The sequence below is a fragment of the Rhipicephalus microplus genome, chromosome 1 (genome assembly GCF_043290135.1).
Source record: "Rhipicephalus microplus isolate Deutch F79 chromosome 1, USDA_Rmic, whole genome shotgun sequence".
Lineage (NCBI taxonomy): Eukaryota > Metazoa > Arthropoda > Arachnida > Ixodida > Ixodidae > Rhipicephalus > Rhipicephalus microplus.
Window position 1 is genome coordinate 243518260 of NC_134700.1, and position 25783 is coordinate 243544042.

The 25783-nt window shown below is 44.5% G+C and overlaps 1 protein-coding gene across 2 annotated transcripts in view; it reads left to right on the forward strand.

The window, feature by feature from the left end:
* Positions 1-4939: 4939 nt before the first annotated feature.
* mmd (disintegrin and metalloproteinase domain-containing protein mind-meld) overlaps positions 4940-25783 on the forward strand; it is a 75723-nt gene continuing 54879 nt past the window's right edge. For both annotated transcript variants that reach the window (XM_075891850.1, XM_037434130.2), the window contains exons 1-8: positions 4940-5192; positions 5264-5311; positions 7464-7606; positions 9475-9554; positions 12744-12813; positions 16754-16836; positions 19976-20039; positions 20105-20165. In XM_075891850.1, the coding sequence (XP_075747965.1) occupies positions 5102-5192; positions 5264-5311; positions 7464-7606; positions 9475-9554; positions 12744-12813; positions 16754-16836; positions 19976-20039; positions 20105-20165 (640 nt within the window). In that variant the 5' untranslated portion in view covers positions 4940-5101. The remainder of the gene's footprint in view (positions 5193-5263; positions 5312-7463; positions 7607-9474; positions 9555-12743; positions 12814-16753; positions 16837-19975; positions 20040-20104; positions 20166-25783) is intronic.

Here is a 25783-nt window from a genome sequence, read left to right on the forward strand (position 1 = left end):
TTCATGCTTGAAAAAGGTAAACATAGGTAACGACCTGCAACCGTGTTTACTGCACTTTCTTTTCTGTTGCAGAAAATTAATAGACGTCCATTGATGTTCTTCGCCCATTCTCGTCACAGCAGTATCCATGCGGTGTGTGTTGAGCGAAGAACAGTTAATGTCTTTTTTGTTGTTGTTGCTTTATCAACACCTCAAGCAGAAATTCTGCAAGCCCTGCACGACAACTCGACGGTTGGCCACTTCAGTTTTTCCCGCACGCACGCGAGGATACAAGAAAAGTAGGTCACGCTTCACCGCTGACGTCTTTCGTTAGAACATGCCGGGACTATCAGCGACGCAAGAAACCTCCGATAAATCTTCAACCAATTGATCTACCATCGTCTACCCATTCAGCACATCGGTACGGATTTGTTGGGCAATTTCCGATGTCACCGTCTCGCAAATGATGGATCGTCGTTTATTAAGGGGGCTATCGTTGTAGCCACAGACTACCCCACTCGCTACGCCGACACCTGGACGCAGCTTAAAGATAGTGCCGCCGAGCAGTGACGTAACCAGAAATTTTTGTGGGGTGTGGGGAGGGGGGGGGGGTTAACCATTTTTTGCAGATTCTATGTGTGCATGTAATACACAAGCAAAATTTAAAAATTTTCACAGGGCCCGCCCTGTCGCTGAGGTAGCGAAGTTCTTCGTCGCGAATATCGTAATGCGTCGTGGTGCACCAGAAGTCTGTGTCATCGACAGGGTTACGGCTTTTACGGCTGACCTAACGCAAGCAATCTTGAAATACTGCGAGAAAATCCACCGTCGGACCGCAGCCTACCACCCATGCACAGACCAGTGGCCTTACCAAGCGTCTCAAACCAACTTAGACATGCTGACCATTCACGTTGACGTCGAACACGAGACATGGGACGCCATTCTTCCGTTCATAACATTCGCATGGAACACAGCAGTGCAAGAACGCGAACGACGCCGTTCAAGCTAGGTATCAAAGGAGACGCTCAACGACGCTGGAAGTTGACGCCATGGTACTAAACGTCAGTACGAGGACACCTGTACGTTGCTCTCTACCTCGAGCGCACTGGAGACGCCCGACAGCTCGCGCCCGCTCATGCATCAAGACTCAACAGAACGCAATAGACCGACAGCCGTCGTAACAGCCTTCAGCGACTCTTCGTGGAGTATATATAGCAACCCTGTAGCCGTGTCTGTGTCTCGACACCGATATGCCGACGTGTACGCAGCGAAGAATATCTTCGGCGATACTTCAGCACATGTAAGGTGCTTCGATGTCTCGATGCTCTGGGCTACGCGAGGTCATCGCGGATGGCAGTATATGAACTATCAGCGGCACTGCACACGAACATAGGTCGTTCATGTCGCGCGCCTTCGAGCCGGTCGTTTTTTGCGCTTTAGCGCGAAATTGAAGGCTCAACCGTTGCTCTTTTTTTTTTTTGCTTTCCCTATTCTTGTTCTTTCGTTTTGTATGCACATTTCCTCCTTCCATATTTTGTGATAAGCTTCGGGACGATGCTTTTTTTAGACGGGGGCAATGCCACGCGCGCTCCTTTTACAGCGAAAGATGTTCTATGAGAACGCAAGGGTTGTTTTTGGCGCCGTATGTATAGTTGTCCACCGTCGCAGCCGCCGTAGTCCGTACGCACTGTCATTCGAAATTACGAAAAAAAAATCATGATGGACTGTGGTACAAACTTGGGTCCTCTCAGTGGCAACCCACTCTGCTGCCACGCAGCCATGCCGGCGCCCGGAATTCCCTTTGCAGAAATACCCTATACGGGCGTTATGTCGGGAAAAAACCGCGTGGAGTGTGTAATATAGCATGGTATAAACAGTGGCGTAGCCATGGGGTGGCACACCGAGCTTGTGCCCCCTCTCGGAATTTTTTTCGCCATGACATACAGAGCGAAAAAATGACGATTTCGAAAAGGCACCCCCCCCCCCCCTCACGAAAATATTTCTGCCTACGACCATGATGGTGAAAGAGCAAAACTAACAATTATATGTATCCTGCCTGTTTCAACATGGGCATGGCCAAGAGTGTGTGTGTTTGAACCTCCCCCTCCCCTCCGCCCCGAAAATGTTTAATTTGGCTTTGGGCCCCGCCGCGGTGGTCTAGTGGCTAAGGTACTCGGCTGCTGACCAGCAGGTCGCGGGTTCGAATCCCGGCTGCGGCGGCTGCATTTCCGATGGAGGCGGAAATGTTGTAGGCCCGTGTGCTCAGGTTTGGGTGCACGTTAAAGAATCCCAGGTGGTCGAAATTTCCGGTGCCCTCCGCTACGGCGTCTCTCATAATCATATGGTGGTTTCGGGACGTTAGACCCCACAAATCAATCAATCAATCAATCAATTAATTTGGCTTTGCGTACATACACGCGCACGATCGTAAAGTATGATCGAATCCCCCACCCCTCCCCCTTCCGAAAAATATATTTCTGGCTACACTCCTGGCTTTCAGTAACATTCGCGTAGTGTTCCCTGCAGAATTCCTGTCTGCCGAATGTACTCATGGCTATACCAGATAACAGTATCACAACCCTTTCATCACAAACTTAGGTGACGAATTGGCTTCGTCAATCTTGCTCTATTTTCCTTTTTGCTATGCGGCCGTTACTTCGGTTATCCATCCTGAAGAATAGTATAAGAGCGTACGAAAGACATATGCAGCTTTTGATTGGAAGTAGCGCCTATATGTGTGTTTGCGTTTTTTTTTTGTACATTTTGCTTGAGCTATTAGTTCCTTGGTTTCTCGGTTGAGCACTTCATTTTTAACATGGCACGGACAGTTAATTTGATGAGCGCCAGAAACTTTCTTCCAATTTTTCTTTAAATTGTGTGAGGTTAGGAATGACGGCTATCATTTTGTCGTCGCTCCCTCATTTTGTCTTTCTGATTGCCGTTATTTTCTCATTGTTCGGAGCATTCCTTCAGCAATAAAAACCACAATTAAGTGAACCCGGATACCCTGATACTGACAGTTTTCGAGCTTGTGAAGCTTGGCATTCTTTGATCTTCGATGAAGGCTAAAACGCTGGGGCCCGTTTACTCAGATTTGGGTGCACGTTAAAGAACACCAGGTGGTCGAAATTTCCGGAATACGGCGTCTCTCATAATTATATGGTGGTTTTGGGACGTTAAAACCCACATATCAACCATAGTAGGTATTCTTTGATCATAAGCTCGTGCGTGCTTCTCAGCGCATTTGATAAGCTGAACGTTTATGATAACGCTTTTTCTTGAAGGCGCCGGTACCGCCTGCTGAGGCTGCTCCCCCCCCCCCCCTTGAGGTTCGTTATCTCAACAGGCGCAACTATATAAATGTACTCTGTTACGAAACCTTGATCTAAGGTTTAGCAGCTTAATCAAGTCCTTGTCAGAAAACAGCTCATGTATGAATAGTAATGGGAACTGGAATGTTAATTGCCTGAAAATGTCGAGAACATTACCAGCAGTTGCACAAAAATCTACTATAGCATCCGGTGATGATCAAGACGTCAAGTCTAAATAAACCTTCTTCACCTCATGGTAGCCGGATATGACTTTGGAAGTGCGCGGCATTCGCTCCTCAAAGGCGGATGCACACAATGCCTACACCTATGCATGGTTGCGCATTCCCGATTGACGTCACGGGCCGGACGACTGGTGGCCCCGCCTTCGGAGAACATTGCCCAGTGCATGGGCGGCACTGTTTCTTTAGTCGGAGAGACGACCAGCTGCCACGTTTCGGTTTCTTGGGCACGGCCCCTCAGTGATTGCGTTTGTATCCGACTGTATAGTATGTCTCTTGTCCATATACCTGTGGAAAGTTCGATGTAACATGCTTGTTATTGGGATAATAATGAGAACTAATAGATAATAAATGGTACAGAGGATGTTTTTTTGTAGTAAGCATCATATAAATGTGAGGAAATAAAATCGACGAAAAGGTAACTTGCAGTTAGCAGAATCCTAACTTGCGACCTTCGAATAACGCGTCCGGTGCTCGCATTTCTATAATTTATTAATAGAAATAACATCCCCTAAACTTCCCTTGGTGTACGTCATAGTTGTCATGTGTGTATATAACAAAAAAAATGCGCCCTTAAATTTCCGTTTGCTACTGTGAGTACTACAGCAAAGTACTACAAAGAACGCTATACGAACACGATTAGATTGGAATTGTGTCTAAAAAGAACAAATAAAAAACGGGGCTCACAAGCCATTTAATTATTTGGGCCCCAAATGTATTCCCGCTGACCGCCAGGAAGACGTACGTTGTATGTTAGTCACGAAATTCGTGTGGAAGTTGCTGAAGAATGCTTCGCATTAAATAGCCGTTATCTATCGCTGCGAAATAGAAAGATCGCACACTGATCCTTGCGTGCATATGAACACGCATTCGCTGCGTGTGGTCCGTCCTATCGAAATGGGTCATTACACCATTAGCGATTACACCCTACCGTTGTCAGAAAGTATGGGGAGCTTGGTACCCGAAAGCGCCATGTCCCAAAGTACATAACACATATCAAACCCTCATCATCCAAATATGTTCGCCCCGGTGAGGTTCCCGCCCTGGGTCTGTGAACGGGATCTTTTTGTTTTGCGTGAACAGTCTTACCAGGGCAAGGGTGTCGCGTCCACTAGCGGGCCCCCAGGCCAACGAGAGGAACGGTACCTTACCCAGGCAAGGGGGTCACTCTTTTGCGCATCTGACGCGGTGAGTGCGCACAGAGATGTGGCCATTCCATACCGACGGGCGGTTGAAAACCGCCGCGGTTCCCGCTCTACAAAAAGCTACCTTGAGTGGGAGTACGTAGGGGCAACTTCCCTCAACATACGTCAACGGGGCACGCCCCAGCCGAGACAGGTGGCGCGGCCTGGTGACAGTAGACCGCGGGATTTGAGGGAAGAGTCACGTGACGGGACTCCCGATGACGGTGATCGATCTCGGGTTGGGGAGCGCGGTCTCATGGTGGCGCACATCGCCGTACGGCCGCCGCAGCTCGCTTGAGCTCACGGCTGCTCCGCAGCGGCCGCCATTTTGATCGTCCGTCCCATGGCGGCGCGGCAGCGTGATGAGGAGCGCACCTAGTCGCCGGCCATGCAGCCACCCGTCGGCGAGTTGCTCCTCGTGCTGCTGCTCTGCCACGCGGCTCCCTCGCCGCTGCTCGCCGCCCGACGACACACTAGGGGTGAGCATGGCACGATGGGCCTTTTCTGCATGGGCCTTGTGAACCTCATTCGACACTTTCGTTCCCCGCAGAGGCAGATTCGGCCTTTGATGAGCTTCCAGACAACAGCCGGTTACTAGGTGAGCATTCACTTATGGCCACTGCATATATTTACTCGTGGTGTAATTCCCTTTGCGCTAAGTACGTTATTCTATTCCAATGCGTGACTGCTAGATGATATACAATTATTGCAGCTTCATTTTCGGTTTTAAAAGTTATGCTTACAGCGTACCTTTGTGCAATTAGAGAATCGAGTCTGTGTGGTTTAACTACCTATCACAGCTTGTGAAAGGTGCATTCGCTTCGGCTGCGCGGCATAGTTCTCTATTCCGAGCTCGAAAATTTACAAAAGGCCACCTCGCAAGCCACACGTGCTCTTGGCGATATGTTCGGCCAAAAATAATCAATTTTTTTTGTGTATAATGTACCACGACTTAAGTGTGCAGATCGCAACATCGACGGGTGCGTGTCCCACTGAGCTAGTTTCGTCGTCGAGTATATATGCACGTCGAGCGCACGCATGCGCGCAGTGTGGGCCACACGCCTCCCTTTTAGGGAATCATCTCCTTGCCTTTTTCATTGCGTGAAACGCACGACTGTTCTCTCGGAGAAAGCAAGTTGATAAGAGTACGGAGTTATTTGTTTGACTGCTGCAGAGACCAAGCCACTTAGCTGTATGTATGAATAATAGCTAGGACAAAAGGCCCTTGATCACTTCGACGCTCGCCAAGTGAGGTGAAAACTACTGTAGACATACAGTAACAATCGTTGGTTTCCTTTCTTAGCGTAAAATGCCTCCCCCCCCCCCCCGGTATCCCCCCTCGGATATTTAATCTGCATTCATACACACATATATGTGCACCCAACAGCAAAAGTTTGTGGGACGGGAGATGTTCAATGAAGCGAAATTCCCGCTTTGTCTGGGAATGTAACCTCCAAATAAATGTTCCATACTGCACTTGGCATTCTGACCTATGCGTCACCTACTTGATAACAAGCATTAAGCACTGATATAGCGGAAATTCGCATTTGTTGTCGATCCAACCCCCCAAAAGCTTTTTCTGTTGACTGTACATACGTAAGATGGTTGGGCCTCTCCCTAAATGAAATATCTGCATACTTTGAGCTTTCTATCATGCGTGTGCAGCTAATGCTATGGGAATGAACATATAGGTAGCATTTGTCCCAGTGATTGATAATTTAAAATAATTAGGAACAGAATGGCTGTTATAAAATATGGCCATCGTTTGTTGTATTCAGGACTATTGTTCAAAGCACATTTTGGAAAATTGCAGTCTAGCTTGCCAATAAGTAATTACATAATTTCTGTTTCTTTTCATAGCATATTTGTAAACATTCTTGGAAATGCCTACGCAGGAAAGTGTCTATACAGTAACTTTATCAAAGCAACTGATTTGGGTGTTGTGAGATGAACCATACAACTGTTTTTATGTTGCATTAGTACTATAAAGGATATAGTTTAAAATTTTGCACTAGTCTAATGAATGGGCGCTAAGAAAATATTCTAACATTTTTCAGATGTGCATTCTGCTTGCACTTATCTCTATCAGATTAAACAGACTTTTGATACTTCAGAGTTATCTATGGATTTTACTTTCACAAGATGGTAATTGCGAAACTGAGTGTATTGATGTAATATGTAATGATATTTGAAGCAGACTTGTAACATGCATTATCATTTACCCGGTCACAATAAATGCTTCTTAAGGACTGATCTTAAAAGTACTTGTCAAATCTTGAGCACAAGTGCTTCAGCCACAAACATGCATTCTCTTGGAAAATAATGTGCTCGATTGTTTGACCTGGCTGGGATTGTTGTGAAGTCTTGCATAATTTCAGCCAGTTTGCACTTGGACACATTGTGGGGCAATTGGCTTTCGTTCAACCTTTAAGAGTGCATAGCACATGCTAACTAATTGTTAGTATAGGAAATATGAGCAGTAATATAAACAAAACAATTGTCTGTTATAGAATCAGTGTGGGTTTTGTTTTTGAGACACTTAATTGGAGTTTTGATATTCAACTGAATTATGATGATGTGGTGGTTGTGGATTACAAGTGAAATGTCTGCTGGCAGGCAGCTTTAAAGAAATCTAGATGTGTGGTAATCTAGGCCTCAATGTCAATGATATATTAATTTTTATAGCATTACTAGGGAATGTAATTTTCTGTGCAAAAAATTTGCAGCTGTCAGTGTGTCTTTTCACGCAGTGGTGGACCGGCTGAAGCGGTACCCGGAGAACGAGCGACTTATTGCTAGCATTCCGAGCCGCATCTATGAGGTGATCTACCCAGTTCAGGTGCGCCACCACCAGAAGCTGGGCATTTCCACCAGAGACACTACAGCAAACAAGGTAAGCAACAATGACCAGAGATTCACACGTTCATTTGATATTCACCAGTTGTAATGAGAGCTAAAAGAGTTAAAAATCATTAGTGACATAGTTCCTGCTGTTGCCACGAGGGAGACTCATTGTGCCACCATGCCTTTAAATGGACATAATATATGGCCGTACAGGCAAACTGAGATAAAATCGCAGATTACCGTGAGAATGTTGGGCAAGTTGGTAATTCATCATTATGCAAAATTTCCACAGTGCGGAAAAAAACACGAATGGACAGGAGAGAGGTGACACAAGCTAGCGATGATGTTAACCTGATTTTTATTTGGAAGAAATGCCTATATGTAGTGAAAAAGTTGCACTGTGCCTAAGAACATGTGACGAGCACCATGTATAAATAATAACAGGTGACTATGATAAAAAGTTAAAATACTATCTTACGAGTACATCTGCATAGGAAAGATAATCTACTTCCTTTTTGTGCAAATCAGTGGGAGACCTGCTGATGCATGCTTTCCCCAATCGAGCAATGTGGGCTGCCTCTACAGTTTCTCTAATACGCAATTTATACTGTTGAAAATCACTTTGATTTGATTATAAGCAGGCAGGCAACCAAACCCCACGCAACGCACGCTAAAATGTTCGGAGTTGCCTTACTGCCCATTCGAGCACTGTTCAAGCAAAAATATGTTTAGCCATCTTGAAGTTTGGCCGCCATATTTCTTGCCGCATGACACTAGATTGTTGACATACGGTGCGATGAGTTCCTGTGCCTGATCTGCCAGCTGTCTTTTCTTGTGCTAATGCAAGTCGTTTACTTGCACAGCTTTTCCAGTTTTTAGGGTGTTTGAAAGACAATGTGCGAACCTTGCTTCTGTTGCTGGTTACCTGTTCAAAGAGACCAAGTGCTCTTGTAATGATGACTGCCATGATAAGGAAGAAAAGAAAGTTAAGGTGGCAGTAGCCCCTTACATACACCAAGTATAGCAGCACTTTAAGAAGATTGGGCAGAGTGCAGGCTATAGGGCATCTAGATGTTTTAATGCGATAGCGTTAGAGTGGGTGCTCAAACTAAAGCCCTGCTCCTTCTGTGCCATAATCAGAAGAAAATAAAAATTTTTTCTCGCCTATTTCGGAAAGTATTGCCAAAAAGTGGAGTTGGTGGCCTAGTTGGCTTGTTGATTTGGGTCAGTGAAAACATTAACCTTATGAGTACTGCCGGCAAATGTATTTAAACCATTAAAAAGCTAAATTTGGAATCTTAAGTTTGCAGTTGACTGATATTGGTGGCAGAAAATTGATTTATTTGTTCATTTATTTGTCCCATACTTAGGCCCAAGCTAGGTAGGCAAAAAAAAAAGAACGAACAAGATATTGCAGCACTGCAAACAAAAGCAGTGGTCTACCTTATGGACAGACAGGCGATGTAAAATCAGTGCGTGGTGCATACTTAGTTTATTCCACATGGTTCTAAAAAAAGAAAAAGCATAATTTTTTGTGTAGTATTGTGTTGGTGAACACAACGTGTAGTGTTTGTCTCATCAAGAAAGGTGGCAGGTACTATAGCTGTGGTTGACAGCAGGCTTGTTAGTCAAAACTAAATATTTAGCATTTTCCTTATTTGGGTCTTGACAACATTATATTTTCGTTAGTTGCGAGTTGACATGGAACTTAGTATACCTTGTATGGCTGCCTACAGTAAATGGAGAGTAGCAAGCTGTAACTAGGGCATTTAGTTTTTGATACCATGACTAGGTGGTTGTGGTATAAATTTATGTACATGAGCCTGTCAAGATTACATGTGAGGTGAGATTTCAGATACTGCTGTTTCTGCATGCATGTCAATTAACAGAACATTTCTTTCCTTTTTATTCTCCCAGACAAACAAGCATTTTCATCAAACATCATTGCTCATCAAGGCATTTCACTACAAATTTCGTTTGGAACTTGAGCTCAATGAGTGAGTATGGTTACACAACTTTTTACTATGAATGAAACACCAGACAACACATAGATGCTTTTTTTGTTGTTGTTTAGTTTTACTAGTATGTATACCAGCTGGGCATGCAAGTTTTGATAAGCATGTGACTCTTATCTTATTATGCAAGTTGTCTGCAACATGGAAGCTTGAAAGGGCTTTGAATTACTCTTGACAGTAAAGTTGTCATTGGCAATTAATCAAGACCTTGAAAGGGTAGCTAGTTGGGCAAGTTGGAAAACACTAATGACAGCCAGTGCTAATAGAACATGAACGAGAATATGAAACGATACAGGTGCTGTCTAATAACTCAATGTTTATTAGAAAAAGACATCCAACATATATATGGGTAGGAAAGATTAACATCACCCCACCACGGTGGTCTAGTGGCTAAGGTACTCGGCTGCTGATCCGCAGGTCGCGGGATCGAATCCCGGCTATGGCAGCTGCGTTTTCGATGGATGCGAAAATGCTGTAGGTCTGTGTACTCAGATTTCGGTGCACGCTAAAGAATGCCAGGTAGTCAAAATAACCGGAGCTCTCCGCTATGGCGTCTGTCATAATCATATGTTGGTTCTCGGATGTTAAACCCCACATATCAATCAACAGATTAACATCAAAACTGTGCACCCCCCAAAAGCAATACAGCAATAATAATCTGTGTGGAAGATCACAACTGTGCACGGTCCAGGAAAGCCACTTTCTCATCAATCATAGCAATAAAAGGGTAGCTTACACATGTGCATTTCTTTTTATATCCCTTCAAACGCCTCCACGAACATTGTGATTTGGCCTGCACGAAGTACTAGTAACGGTTTTGTTTCTGAGGGAAGCCCAATAAAGTAAGAAATAATAGGCTCACATGGCAATGCATTATGAGAATTGGTGTATGCAAATAATTTAGTATGAGTTGATATAAGGTAGAAGTAATGTATTGTGGGAATGCTGCAGCATTCGGGTAAGAAGTTCAACCCTCTGGAGGAGCTTACAGAGCAAGTATTTATATTCACCATTAAAATTTGTCAAATCACAAAATGCATGCAATTAGTATTGTGTAAGAGACATGCAGCAGCTTCATCACAGTAAATTGAGAGATATGTGCAGCAAATTTTGGTAACAAAAATGTCCTGCAACTTCAATTTCATTTTCATCCAGAAAGTGAGGAATGGAAAACTCAAGAAATGCCTACTGGCCTGAAAACGTCTTAGTTTTTAAATGAAAATATGTTTAGCAAGCCATTCCTTGTTTGGCAAACCAAAAAACTTGGTCAGGTATGTGGCACGGGAATTAGGAAGCCCCACTTCTTAGTAAAAACGAAATTAAAGTTAAGTTCAACCTCGCCACAGCCAAGTTCAAATTGGCTGCAGACAAGTCTAAGCCAAGTTCAGCCTTACTGGAGACAAGTTCAAGCCAACTTCAACCTCACCACAGCCATGTTCCACCTCGCCACATACAAGTTCAAGCCAAGTCAAACCTCACTACAGTTAAGTTCAAGTCAACTTCAACCTCATCACAGACATGTTCAAGCCAACTTCAACCTCATCACAGACAAGTTCAAGCCAAATCAAACCTCACTACAGGCAAGTTCAAACCAAGTTCAACCTTGCTACAGATAAGTTCAAGCCAAGTTCAACCTTGTTATAGACAAGTTCAAGCCACCTTAAACCTTACCACAGCCAACTCCAACCTCACCGCAGACAAATTCAAGCCAAGTCAAACCTCACTACAGACAAGTGCAAGCCAAGTTCAGCATTGCTACAGACAAGCTCAAGCCAACTTCAACCTCAACCCAGCCAAGTCAAACCTCACTGCAGACAAGTTCAAGCCAAGTCAAACCTCACTGGAGACAAGCTCAAGCCAAGTTCAACCTGGCTGCAGACAAGTTCAAGCCAAGTTCACCCTTGTGACAGACAAATTCAAGCCAAATCAACCTCACCACAGCCAAGATTGAGCCAAATTCTGCCTAGATACAGTAATAAAGGAGTATGAGACTGATCAGCTTCACTGTGTACCAAGCTTTGTGGGACTTAGTGCAAGCTTTGTGCCATTTTTAAAACTTTTAATTTTGGGGGACATTTCCTATGTTTTCCATTCCTAAATGGCTATTCTAAGCCTGCTAAATTGTCATCAAATCATCGATTTCATCACCTAGAAGATGTATGTACCAACTTTTTGCAAGTAAATTGTTGTTGCAAATGCGTTTAATTTCTCTATATTAGGGCTGTGTGAATAATAAATCATTTGGAAGAATGAATCAAATTGTAGATATTCAAAATACCAAATATTGTTCAAATTATTAGCAAGGAGGCAAAAGGCTCAAAGAAATGAGACATTAGAACAGTGAGAGGTAACTCTTTCCTGTTTTTATCATTGAATTAGCCAAATGCATGTAGTCCACATTGTTATGGTACTGCTGTCACCTTATTGATAACAAAAAGAAAGTGTTTCTGCTCAGAACTCCAGTGTCACCTATCTACTATTGTAACCATAACATTCACAATGATGTCAAGTCAAGAAAATTGCCTAATATTTGAGTATCAGTTTTAGTTACAAGCTGTTGTCAAAGTACCTTTTGAATACTGTAGCCAGTACTTTATTTCAGCATGTAGTTACAAGATATTTTCAAGGTTCTAATTGCTGCTGCATACAAGCTTTCCTCAGTTTAAATGGTCGTGGTATTTTTGTCAGTTAACAGTAATCCTAATGTTTCCTTCTTAAACTAGTGAATATGTTTTAAATGAAATGTTATAGAGTTCTTAGGATATCTTGAAAATTGGTACGAGTATGGGGCTCCCTTGAAATTGGTGGCCTTACTATCTGAAAATTATTCAAACGGCATTCTTTTTGTGTTAGTATTCAATTCGATGTCATCACTATTTGATTTGTATTCAGTTCAGTTAATATAGACAGACAGTGAATGGTCATTGGGCCAGTTCTGTTTTGATCAGGTGTGATGGCACAATGGGGGTGTTTTCTTCAGGAGTAAAAGCTTATTTATTTACCTTCTGTTTTGAGACAAGGCCTCTCAAAATTCAAATATCTTCTCACTCTTTCTTGGTCACCAGTAGAACTGGCAGGTTGCTTGCACATATGTGAACACCGAGCCTGAAGGGCTTTAGATGCATCTCCAATGTGCAGGATATTAGTGAAAGCTGTCAATAACTTTTGCAGCTACCTTCTTGCCCCCAAGATGCTCCAGAAGCACCTCCATATTGATGGCATCTGGCAGCTGTCAAGTCAGGTAGGGAATGCATACCTCTGTGCTACTTGGATTAAAGTCACAAACGTGCATTCTTTCAATATGCTAGTGTCTCAAGTTCAGATCCAACAGTTCACACTAACCTGGTATTTTGACCGAAATTATGTGTTATTTTGTCAAAGCACTTTTGGACATCAATGAAACGTCATTTGGGCCTAGTTGTCACATAATACTGATGTTAAATTTACAGCACAAACCCACAAGAGGAAGCACCACAACACACCTAGTAGTTGACTCGCAACACACCTAGTGCTTGTATGTGTCGTGTCTCCACTTTGTGGGGTGTCTTGTGTGTTTACACTGTTAACATTAATCTTGAACCTTTTGACGGCTTGCTTAGATGAAACTTAGCCCACTTGGATGTTTGAAGCTCAAGAAAGAAAGTTCAGTTTTGTAATTGCTTCACCAGTTGCACCAAAAGATGTTTTGCCCTGCTACCCATGGGTGAAATTGGCCTCTATTCTACCACCAATGATCGCTGGATGGTTGTTGTCGCTGGCTACTTGGCTTGATTCTGTGAAACCTAAGCCATTAACTGAGCTCCTGATTCAGATGTGGCTAACTTCTTTGTCCAGACCATTGCTGTCCACCATGTTGTTCTGCTGTCATCATCAAAGTTCATGGTATAGCATTAGCGGTACAGTTACTTGGAGATATCCTGCTTCTGAGTGGTGTCACATACTGCAACTGAATATCATACACAGGCCAGCGTGTTTACTTAGCACCTCAGCAAAGTAATCGCAGACATTCATTTCATGTATGTTCCCATGGGTCTCAAGAATTGATACTAAGTGCTTCCATATGTCACATCATGTAACTCGGCACTTATTTCTTATCTGGTTTGCAGCTGCAGTGTCACAACATTGCTTTGCTTGACACTCATGTGAACTTTATTTGATCATACCACCCCAGATATAGACATCCTTCTTCAGAGTGCCAGAAAGGTGCAGAAGCTTTTTTTGCTATGAATTCGTTGCAGTGAACTTGAGACACCTGCTTGTACAACATCCACTACAGAGCTGTAACATACAAGCTGTGCAATGTATTCTGGTTGTAGGCTACTATACATCAATCAAGCACTCACAAAAATTGTTGTGGCAATATTTTGAACTTTACAGAGCTCTGCACTGCTTTAGTGAAGTGAACTGAGCAAAAACGTTTTCGTAGACCATGCTCCTTTGCCATTATTCACATCATCAGTATTAAGGCATACCCTTTGTTTTGACTGCAATTTGCTACCTTTGTAATGTGGCAACTGTCCTCAGGCTCATTGTTTTCCACGATTCTTGTATTTTCTCCCTATGCTAGTCTACCCGTTTCTAATATTCATGGCTTAACTTTCAATATCCTACTATGTTGCAGCATTGAGCGGGTGTATCCTTTCATTGCGATAGCAATTATATGGACACTATCGGCTGATTTTTGCCATCACTGGCACTGTTGCTGCCATGCTTGTTTATGTATATTATATAAAAAAGGCACAAGGAAAAATAAATCACGAAAAAAATTCAAGGCACCCAAGTGGGGATTTGAACTAGCGACCTCTCGCTCTTCAGCGCGCTACGGTAGACCACTCTGTGTATCACGCGCCATGCATGCGATGGCATAATAACTGCAAGCTGTGTATCGGCAACATTTACCGCTGGCGGTATGCAAATCTCCCAGGAGCTTAAGTATGATGTTGTTTATCACTGAAAGCTTTTGCATTTTGTTTAAATTTGAAAACTTCTCTTTACATGCACACGAAAAAGGGCCCCTCTGTAGGCGCTTGACATGCGGCACGAAAAAAAAAAGAGAAAAAGACACTGTGCACAGACACCACCACGTGGAAGAAGACGCAGAGGCCTCATTTCACGTAACACACTTGAGAAGAAAAAGAAATATCTAAGAGCATCCGGCCCTGCGTTGTCGACACTTGCAGCACGTTGCTGAAACACAAAGGCGTAACAACTGTGATAGTTGCTAGTTCAGGCTTGTCCTGTGTATGCCAGCACATCCTTTTCGAGCATTCTTCTTTGTGCCTCAGTGGGAAGCAGCAAGTATCGAGCTGCTCATCGATCTTTGTGTGACACTCCGATTTTTAGCTATTCCATTCATTGCTTCACCCTAATAGCAAAAGTGACTTTTGTGGGTGTGTTGGGGAAAGGGGGGTATAATACCATTGATAATGGTAGTGGTCGTATACAGAGCACATACTGTATATGTCTTTATGCCTTGGTTCCAGTCGTGTGTTGAACTATTTTTTTTTGGTAATAATGGTAACAGTAACAGTCTGCATAATAATTTGTGATTTCATGATACAATCACCACTCACTTTTCACACTGATGTCAAAAGTTTTCTCAAGTGAATGTCTGCAGTGTGTTTCTTCAGAGTGCTTCACATGCATCACTGGTTGAAATACTGCTTACCAATAAGCTGTTTACACAGTGGGCATTTTCTGAAACATTCATTTTAATTGGCCAATTGTAGCTGTCATATGTTTGTGGCAGTGTATCAGTGCTGATTTTTGCACTGGCAGAAGTGGCAGAGTTTTCTGACATGAGTGCAATGAATTTCACTTTGGGTCAAGCACTAGTTGCCTGTTCAATTGATGTCATAGCACTTCAGGAACCACACAGTTCATCTGATGCAAGCTTTCTGCTCCTGTCATTGCAGAAAGTAAATAAGGGTTGACACACTGGTGACAGGAAAATTTAGGTATTGCTTGTTAGAGCAAAAATTCACGACATGGCATTAAGGCACTCAAAGAAGGCCCAGAACAGTTGCCCCTATCATCCAGTTTTACAGCGCAAGCTGTTATGAGATCACAACAAAGGCCAATTCTGGCACCATATTTGTTCACCGCCACTGCCACCAATGTTCATAACCATGGTTACGAACATTGGTGCGAACATTGGTACGAACATTGGGAACATAGTGCACTATTGCGTGAAATAAAAAAAATAAATGACGAATACTGAGGACGGATGGCAATTAAACCTACGCCCTTGCGTGCCATTCCTGTATTCAGCCACTGAGCGATGCCGGTGCTTGAAACTACATTGTGAACTAACCTAATGCAGGCTTCATGTTGGGTAAGGAACCGTGTTCACACGTGTAATGAAGCATTTCAGAACAATAAAATAACAGCCAGGTATCATGCAATGCGAATTGCATAACGAGTGGGTCGTTGAATGATCCAAGATATTACAAAACCCGCAGGCATAGTTCTTCGTCATAGTCAGTCACAGTGTCAGCAAAGTGCAAATAATGCCTTACAAGCATGTAGGGGGTGCCACGCTTTCTGAAGAATGAGGAATAATTGCATAGCGGACGCTTCCCCACTACACAAAAATAATATATTTGATGATTTATGGCGTAGTGGGTATAAGCAAGTGTGCTTGAAGAAGTTGCCCCAAGAGTGTTGAAAAAAGGCTCTAGGAAGACCACTCTTTCAAGAAGGTTGATGCATTGCAGGAGTTCGTCAAAAGTTCAAAGAGGTATAAGTGTTGAAATCGTTGCTCGGTAGATTTTAAAATTTCCAAATTCATAATAAATCAAATACGACACTTTGTTGCATTACACTACAGATTATTTACAATTCAACCATCAAATTCGTCTTGTTGCATTTTTGTTTTATTTCTCGTAAATAGATTAACGTTAACCTGTTATCAAGGAAGAAATTTATGAAAACTATCCCGTTCTTGGCCAATCCCCCAGCGTGGGTATGCGTCACATCATCAAGGATCTTGACTTGACTTCACTCTTCCAGCTTTGGCTGTTGCATGCAGGCCTCACATTTTTTCTTGCCTTTCACTTGCTAATGTGCAGGTACGCTTTTATTGTGTAACAGTGGCAGAAGGCTTGTCTGCCTATTTAGTGGATGAGCACAGCCTGTCACCGTGAATGAGTTAGATGAATTGTTAATTTTTTATTGTCCAGGAGGTGGAGCACTGCTACTACCATGGCACTATCAAGGACTACCCCGGTGCCGTGGCTGCTTTTCGTACCTGCAGTGGAATCAGGTGTGCCAGTCTCTCCTAATGTACTGAATAGTTGCATCTCCTTTAATATTGTGCGTATTGTTCTGGTCGCTACTTGGTCGCTGCCCCAGAGAGGATCGACACGTACACACAGCAGATCCATATTGAACTCCTGAACTGATTTATTTGGTTAAAACACTTCTGATTGACGTTGTACACACTTGTACTCTACATAAATGGGACAACTCTGCACAGCACACGCTGCAACCTGCTCTCGCGGCGTCCACTGTGCAACTCCCCCCGGCTCCCCTAGCAACATCTTGAGATCCCGCCTGGAGACCAAACCAGAAAGAACCATGCAAATGTCTCTGCTGACGACTCAAATTGGGTGGAACGAATTCAAACAGGTACATCCAAGCGCGGGGGCCTCCACCGAGTTTCACCTCGAGGACTGCTGTCAACCTAAATAATAATGACCTAAACTAAAGTAAACAAACCCAGGAAACTACCGCAACGTGTGTTTAGGCTTACACAGGACAGCTCCTCAACAGACTATCCAGCACCTTGCAAAGCCGTTGGCGACCCTTCACTTGAAGAACAACCCCTCTACGAGGAAGCCTCCTACGAGCACAACAAAGCCGGTGCGACCACCACAACCCTACTCTTGGGCGACCCCGGTACATTGGAACGAGCCAAAAGTTTATTATGTATCAATATTATGTCTTCAAGGGCAGTTATTTGAAATGATATCATGACAATGAGGCTAAGATTTGGAATCAGATGCAACACCCTAGTCGATTATTTTCGCATAAAATACAATGTGTAGTTAAGACTTCTTAAAAGGAAGTACACCTTCAAAATTAAGATTTCTTCAAATTTCCTTATAATTGGCTTATAAAAACATAACAAACAGTTCTGTAAGGCTAGTCAGACTAGGCTGGCAAAAAATGTGAAGCTGAGAAAATCGCATTTGAGGTTTTGACACTCGCTGCAGAAATTTCTAAAAAGAATCTTCAACAATAAATTTTATTTAGATGTTTTATATTTGTTTCCCTGCTAAAAAAAAGGAAAGTGTGTTATTTTATAGAAGGAATGATTTTTTTTTTAAATTTTCAATGTGGAAAGCAAGATCTGAGCCCCACCATGGCAAGTGGCTGAAGGTGGGGAGGGAAGAGGGAAGGTGTCCTGAAAAGACCATGGGGTATGAGACTAAATCCACCGCTTCCTTGTAAATAATGAGAACTCAATTCTCATTAATTAACCACCTGCACATTAGTGATTAATTAACTGCCTGGATGTTAGGCTGCACGCTGCCCTGTGTAATAGGTCGCTATGAGCTGAGTGTCGCTTATCCTCAGCCACGCGCAAATGTAGTGTCTCGAAACAGTGCAGGGTGTGTAGGGAACTGCATAGATTCCACGTTTATGACAAGCACATCTTCAAAATTGCGGCAAAACCAAGCGGACGCACCTTCACCCTTCGCTCAATCGACTTCGTAAGCAGAGCATGGCATGCGCTCTCTGTTCGGCTGCTTGCACAATCATTCTGCGCACGAAGCGGATCGTAAACCTAAAGGGGCCTAATGGGCACTGACTCCACTAAACTCTCGGCGCCAGGCACCTAACAGACGCGGTCTGCCTCCCATTGTAACAAGCCAGAGAGACCCAACAAAGGGGCTACCCTTCAGCGTAGTAACTTCGATCACAGCACTCAAAGTGGATGTGCCCTGGTAAAGTGGGCTATCCCTAGGTGCAGAGCGCATTGCAGTCATGGCCTGTCCCCTGGCCACCACAGTCCAGGGAGACTCAATGGAGGGGCTAACCTTCGGCACGGTAACTTTTGTCACCCCACACAAAGTGGACATACCCTGGCAAGGTGGGCTATTACTCGGCGCAGAGTGCATTGCGGTCATGGCCCGTCCCCCAGCCACAACGGGCCAGGGAGACTCAACGAAGGGGTTACATTTAAGCACGGTTACTTGCGTTATCACAAACAAAGCGGGCGTACCTTGACACTCAACTTATGGACTACCCTTCGGTGCAGTAACTTTTGTCACCACACGCAAAGCGGGCGTATCCTGACACTCGACAAAGGAACTACCCTTCTGCGCAGTACCTTCATTCGGTGAACACAAAGAGGACATACATACCCTGACACTATCATACGGCTTGGAGCCGGCAACATCCTCTTAGGACAGATCGGCTATAGCTCGGCGCAAGGCATTTTTCGGTCATGGCCTGTCTTCTGGCCACTAGAGTCCAGTGAAAGTCAATTTGTCCTTTGAGGACTACGGGACTACTGTCTGGTGGAGAGGCCATGGCTACTGGACACAAACCTAATGTACCTGGTGAACCAGCATGGCTAAAAGCAGGCTTAATCTTTCTCAGAGAAGAGAGCCACTTTCCAGCTTGGTGAGTAGAGTCGCCGGGCATGGAGAGGCAGCCAACAGGGGCTTCCGAACACATGCAAAGCCCAAGCGAATAACCATGCAAATTACACACAGGGGTGACCGGCTCACTAGACTGAGTCGTAGAACTTCAAAAATTTGATGGTTAACTACCCTTTTGACTCACTGCCGGACGGGGCCACGTTTCATGACTTCTTACACCTAGGTGGTGCCACTCACGGTGAAGAACGAACCAGATTTCCTTTCAAATTTTTGCAAGTACTTCCTGAAACCAGGGCCACTTCCCACCAATGATGGCACCGCACCGTGCCATCCACACTTGGTAGGAGCACTCGACAAGTAGACGCATGTACTAGTTCACTGCTCACCCAGCCAGAGGATGCATGGTAGAAAACAAATGGTGCCGAAAGGAACACCGGGGTATCCAAACAAACTAGCTATCATTCGATGGAGGACGGCTAGTAGTGAACTCTGAGAGAAGATGTGAACCAGGTTCTTCCTACTGCCACAAAATGGACACATTTTTCGCGTAGAGATTTTTGTGAAGGGCCCTTGGAGGCACGAACTTGCCGACACAGCAAACCACCATTTCTGATTACTTTCAATTATTCAAATTTTGTATGTTTCGTTAATATGAATACCTTCTTAATTCGAGAATTTTTTAATGTCTTGATTTTGAAGTAACGAGGTTTAACTGCATTTTAAATATATTTGCTAGGTAACTTGAATTAGGCAAAGATGATGCTTTAATTAGATGCTTGTTCTATGTTTCAGTGGCATCATTCACATTCGCAATGAAACCTTTGTCATCCATCCATTCTATGGAGGAGACCTGTCGGTGAGAGCTGCACGCATTGTCTTCTGCTGTGTTGTATATTGACTGTAATATTACATTCCACACAGCGGGTCCACCCCCATGTCATCTACAAATACTTCAACGTCAACAAGAATCCCTACATCTGTGGTAAGCATGTTTGCTCAACAACAGAGCAACTCGGTAGCAGTCCTATGTTGAACCGATATGGATGTGAGCTGTTTGTTTCCTGATGTGCACCCATTTAGTCTGTCTTTGTAGTGAAGAAAACTTCCAAATAATCTTGAATCTGCTTTAGAGACAGCGACATGTGGATTCATTTTCGTGTTTTCTTTGAAACTCGGAAATAAAAATATTTGATGCTTCAGAACAGCTTTGCTGATTAAATGAACTGACTACTAAGCCAACAATGTGCCTCACTTAAATGATACAGCCTTAATGTAAACCAATAGATAATGATGCAAAAGGAGGTATAGGAGATGTCAGTTGTACTGTTTTAGGTGTAATGTTGGAATTATAGTATAGATGTGAAAAAAGTAAAGTGGATAAGAAGACAATTTGCCACCAGCATGGCCCGAGCCTGCAATTTTCAGATTACGCGTTAGTTGCTCTACCAATTGAGTTATGCCAGCAGTCGCCCTCTCATCTACTTTCCCCGCAGGGGCGCCTGCGCAAGTAGGCGTTTGGTGTGTAGCGACACCACGGACCCGAGCTAACGGGGGAGTTTCTACTCCCTCCCACGCCTAGCCGTGCGTGGCTTTGCCGTGCCCGGGGAAAAGGGGATCCTGGGGGTTGAGCTGACGCTGGGTGATTGGACCTTTAAGGCCCCCCGGCAGAGGCAACACACCCCTTTGGCCCCGGCTTCACGTAGACGGCACCCCTGGGCTGACCCACCCAGGGAAAATCGGCAGTCGCCTTTTCCTATCTCTCTCTCCCTACATCTTCGTCTTTCTTACTTTTTTAGCTTTCCTGTCTACTTCTCTCTTCTGTTTACTTCCAATTTTCCTGACGGCAAGGGTTAACCCTGTGCAAATAGCCTACCTTGGTCTAGGCGCATTGGGTTATGGCAGTGTTGTACGGCTGACGTCTGCAAGCTTTCAGCACCTGCAAACTTGCAGCGTCCCCTTGTTGGGCTCCGTGGTGGGTGGCCGCCAACGCTGCTGAACAAAAATAAGACCGGCATGCATGGAGCATTCCCTCAACTGTCTGATCGTACCGGCCTAAAGTGGGTACGCACCGACGACATAAATTTCTTTAACCAGCCAATAGAAACTTTTCCCCACTTCCACGTCATTCACTGTGAAAAAACCGGAAAGCAAGCCAGGACCGTATCTTCTTTCGTAGTTGCCAGGTGTCTTACTGAAACTCTCGGGGCTGGATACAAAGTAACCAAAATGGCTAGCGGAGACCTTCTTCTCGAAATTCGGGACAAAACACAATTTGTAAAGCTAGACAGCCTCTCAATGTTTGGTGGCGTACCGATCACTGTAACACCACACAGATCCATGAACATCACTCGCGGAGTGGTATCTGATGCAGACTTACTTGAACTCAACGAAACTGAACTTTTGGAAGGGTGGAAGAGCCAAAATGTCAATAATGTACAGAGAATAATCATCAGAAGAGATAATAAGGAAATACCAACGTAACACTTGATACTCACGTTTGCATCCAGTAAACTACCAGACTCCATTCAAACAGGGTACACAAAGACATCTATCAGGCCGTATATACGAAACCCTCGTCGTTGCTTCCAATGCCAGAGGTATGGCCATGGCTCTAAAACCTGTCGTGGTCGCCAGACTTGTGCACAATGTGGAGTCCTAGGCCACGTGTCTGAGAACTGCAAACAACCGCCACACTGTGTAAACTGCGAAGGAAACCATGCCGCATATTCACGCTCCTGCACATACTGGAAAAAAGAAAAAGAAATAATTACATTGAAGGTGAAGGAGAACATTACGTTTAAGGAAGCACGGCGAAGAGTTGCTCCATTCTATGGACCTACATACGCTGATGTGGCGCGTCAGGGGGCACCGCCGCACCAGCCCTCGCCACTCCTTCAACCCGCGCATACTGAGCCGGCGGTTGTGGCACCTGCCCCCAAGGCGGCTGTAGCCCAGGCTACACCGCCTACTCCCAAACAGAGACCGGAGACTCCAGAGTCTTCAGTTCTCAAGGCCTCCCCTCACCAGGCGAGGCCCGAAATCCGAACTAACAGCCCGCACGTGCGGGCATCCAGTGCCTCCGAGGAGGCAATGGATACGTCGGCACCCTTGGTGCCGAAAGAGCGGCGTGGCTCCTTGGAGCGCGCCAAGAAAACAAAAAAGCAAATAACAGGGCCTGGTGACGGCCCTGTTAAGTGAACTCAAACTCCCCGTCTAAACAGCCACTCGCTTCTCGTACACACAGCATTATTTTACATTCACCATGAACACTCAAATTATACAATGGAACGTCAGGGGCCTTCTCAGAAACCTTGACAACATCCAAGAACTCTTACCCGAACACTCACCGAAAGTGCTGTGTGTACAAGAAACACACCTTAATTCAAAGCGCACAAAGTTTCTTCGTAAATATACTATTTTTCGAAAGGACCGTGATGATGCCATGACATCATCCGGAGGTGTTGCCATCATAGTGAATCAAGGAATTGCATGCACACACTTACAACTCCAAACATCCCTTGAGGCAGTGGCTGTTCGAGCGGTTCTTTTTGATAAACTGATCACAATCTGCACTATTTACATTCCTCCTAGCTATCAGCTGCAAAAACGTGATTTACACTCTTTAATTGATGAACTTCCGGAACCTTATGTTCTCCTTGGAGACTTTAATGCGCATAGCAGGCTATGGGGTGACTCTCGGTATGACGCGCGAGGTCGACTGATCGAACAATTCCTTCTCTCGTCAAGCGCGTGTCTCCTAAATCGAAAAGAACCAACCTATTATAATCTCGCCAATAACACCTACTCCTCCATAGACCTAAGCATAGTATCTCCATATCTTGTGCCTCTACTCCAGTGGAAAGTCGTCAGTAATCTGTACGGAAGTGACCACTTCCCCGTAGTTTTGAGCACAAATACAGTAACTGAATGTCCACCACGTGTTCCCAAGTGGCTCATAAACAGAGCGGACTGGGAACAGTTTTATACCATCGCTCGTCTAGGTTGGAATGACATATGTACTTTGAACATTGATGTTGCTGTCAACTTCTTCACAGCGTTTTTGATTGATGCTGCAACAAAATGCATCCCACAAACAAATGGACACCCTGGAAAACGGCGTGTGCCATGGTGGAACTCTGAATGCCGAAACGCGCGCAAACAGCAAAACAGAGCTTGAAGGCTGCTTCGGAACTCAACGACAGCCGAAAATCTTGACACCTTCAAGAAAATAAAGTCTCAAGCTAGGAGAACGCGTCGGCAGGCCAGAAGAGAAAGCTGGCAGAAGTTTTTGTCAGGGATCAATTCATACACACAAGAAGCCAAAGTCTGGAACATGGTCGGTAGGATAGCAGGGAAACAAGTACACACACTTCCACTCGTAAACACTCAAGGTGATACCTTGGAAGATCAGGCAAACTTCATCGGGGCACATTTTGAACGGGTATCCAGCTCGTCCCACTATACTGACACTTTCCAAAAATACAGAACAAGAATAGAAAAGCAGAAACTCGAACATAAATCCACTAGATACGAGGCATATAACCAAGCTTTCAGTCTAGCGGAGCTCCGAACATCTCTAAACTCCTGCAGTACTTCTGCCCCAGGTTCTGACCGTGTGGTGTATGAAATGTTAAAAAACCTACCAGCCGAAACACGAAAAACCTTACTTTGTTTGTACAATGCTATCTGGCTTTCTGGCACTATCCCTACCTCCTGGAAAGAGGCTATTATTATTCCCATTTTGAAAGAGGGCAAGGACCCTTCTTTAGCTTCAAGTTATAGGCCTATTGCACTTACAAGCTGCTTGTGCAAAGTATTCGAAAAAATGATAAACTGCCGACTTGTACATATCCTTGAAACAAACAATTTGCTCGACCCATTTCAGTGCGGGTTTCGAGAAAGTAGATCCACCACAGACCACCTTGTTCGTATCGAGGCACAGATCAGAGACGCCTTCGTCCATAAACAATATTTTCTCTCTGTGTTCCTCGATATCGAAAAGGCGTATGATACAACATGGCGTTTCGGAATCCTAAGAGACCTGTCCCACCTTGGTGTGCGCGGAAGAATGTTTCATATAATCGAAAGTTACCTGTCAAACCGGACATTCCGTGTCCGTCTGGGCAGTGTGCTCTCCCAAACATTTTTCCAGGAAACAGGCGTGCCACAAGGTGGCGTGCTTAGTTGCACACTTTTTATTATCAAAATGAATTTTTTGCACTTGTCCATTCCCCGCAATATGTTCTATTGTACATATGTCGACGACGTTCAGCTTGGCTTCAAGTCATGCAACTTGGCCATGTGTGAGCGGCAGGTTCAGCTGGGTTTAAATAAGGTCTCTAAATGGGCAGATGAAAACGGATTTCGACTTAACCCACAAAAAAGCACGTGTGTCTTGTTCTCTCGAAAGAGAGGCATGCACTCGGAACCTGACATGCGACTGAACGGGCAACGTCTGTCCGTCAAAGCCGAGCATAAATTCTTAGGCTTAATCTTGAACAACAAGTTGACCTTCGTACCGTACATCAAGTATTTAAAAACAAAATGTTTAAAAGCCATGAATGTTATAAAAGTGTTGTCACGTACTACGTGGGGTAGTGACAGGCAATGCCTCATGAACCTCTATAGAAGCCTCATTCGCACCCACTTAGATTATGGGGCCGTTGTCTATCAGTCTGCTACTCAAAGTGCCTTGAAGATGCTGGACCCCGTGCACCATTTGGGCATCCGCCTTTCTACGGGTGCTTTTCGCACCAGCCCCATAGAAAGCCTTCATGTTGAGTCAAATGAGTGGTCGCTTCATCTGCAGAGAACTTACATGTCCTTTGTGTATTTCCTTAAGGTGAAAGCAGACAAGAAGCACCCCTCATACTCTACAATTAATGATTTGTCGAGCTCAACTCTGTTTCAAAACAGGCCTCTTCGATGAGGCAGCCCTTCTCAGTTCGCCTGAAGTGTCTAGCTGAAGAAACTGCAGTGTCACTTGAACACAGTTTAATGGCTTCTGTAGCATACCCGCCACCGTGGCAGTGGCAGACTATAGACTGCGATTTGTCTTTCCTAGAAGTTACAAAACATGCACCTATTGCCCATATCCGAACATACTTTTTGGAACTTCAAAACAAATACACACGTCCTGAGTTCTTCACAGATGCCTCCAAGACTAACTCCTCTGTGTCCTACGCTGCTGTCGGCCCATCCTTTTCAGATGCTGGCCCTCTACATCCACGCACAAGTATCTTCACAGCGGAAGCTTACGCGATACTTGTGGCAGCTAAACACATCAAACAATTACAAATACAAAAAGCAGTAATTTATACAGACTCCCTCAGTGTGGTAACGGCTCTGCACAGTCTTAAAAAACAAAAAAACCCGGTTCTTGTCTCACTTTACTCCATTTTGTGCACACTCTACACACTCAAACAACATGTTGTAGTGTGCTGGGGGCCAGGGCACCGTGAGATTGAAGGCAACGTGAGGGCGGATCAGCTCGCTGCATCCGTCCATGAGAGCACCGCCATTACATCCATATCAATCCCGGCCCTTGATCTTAAGCCGTCTCTCAAATGAAACCTCAGGGACTACTGGCAGAGCAAGTGG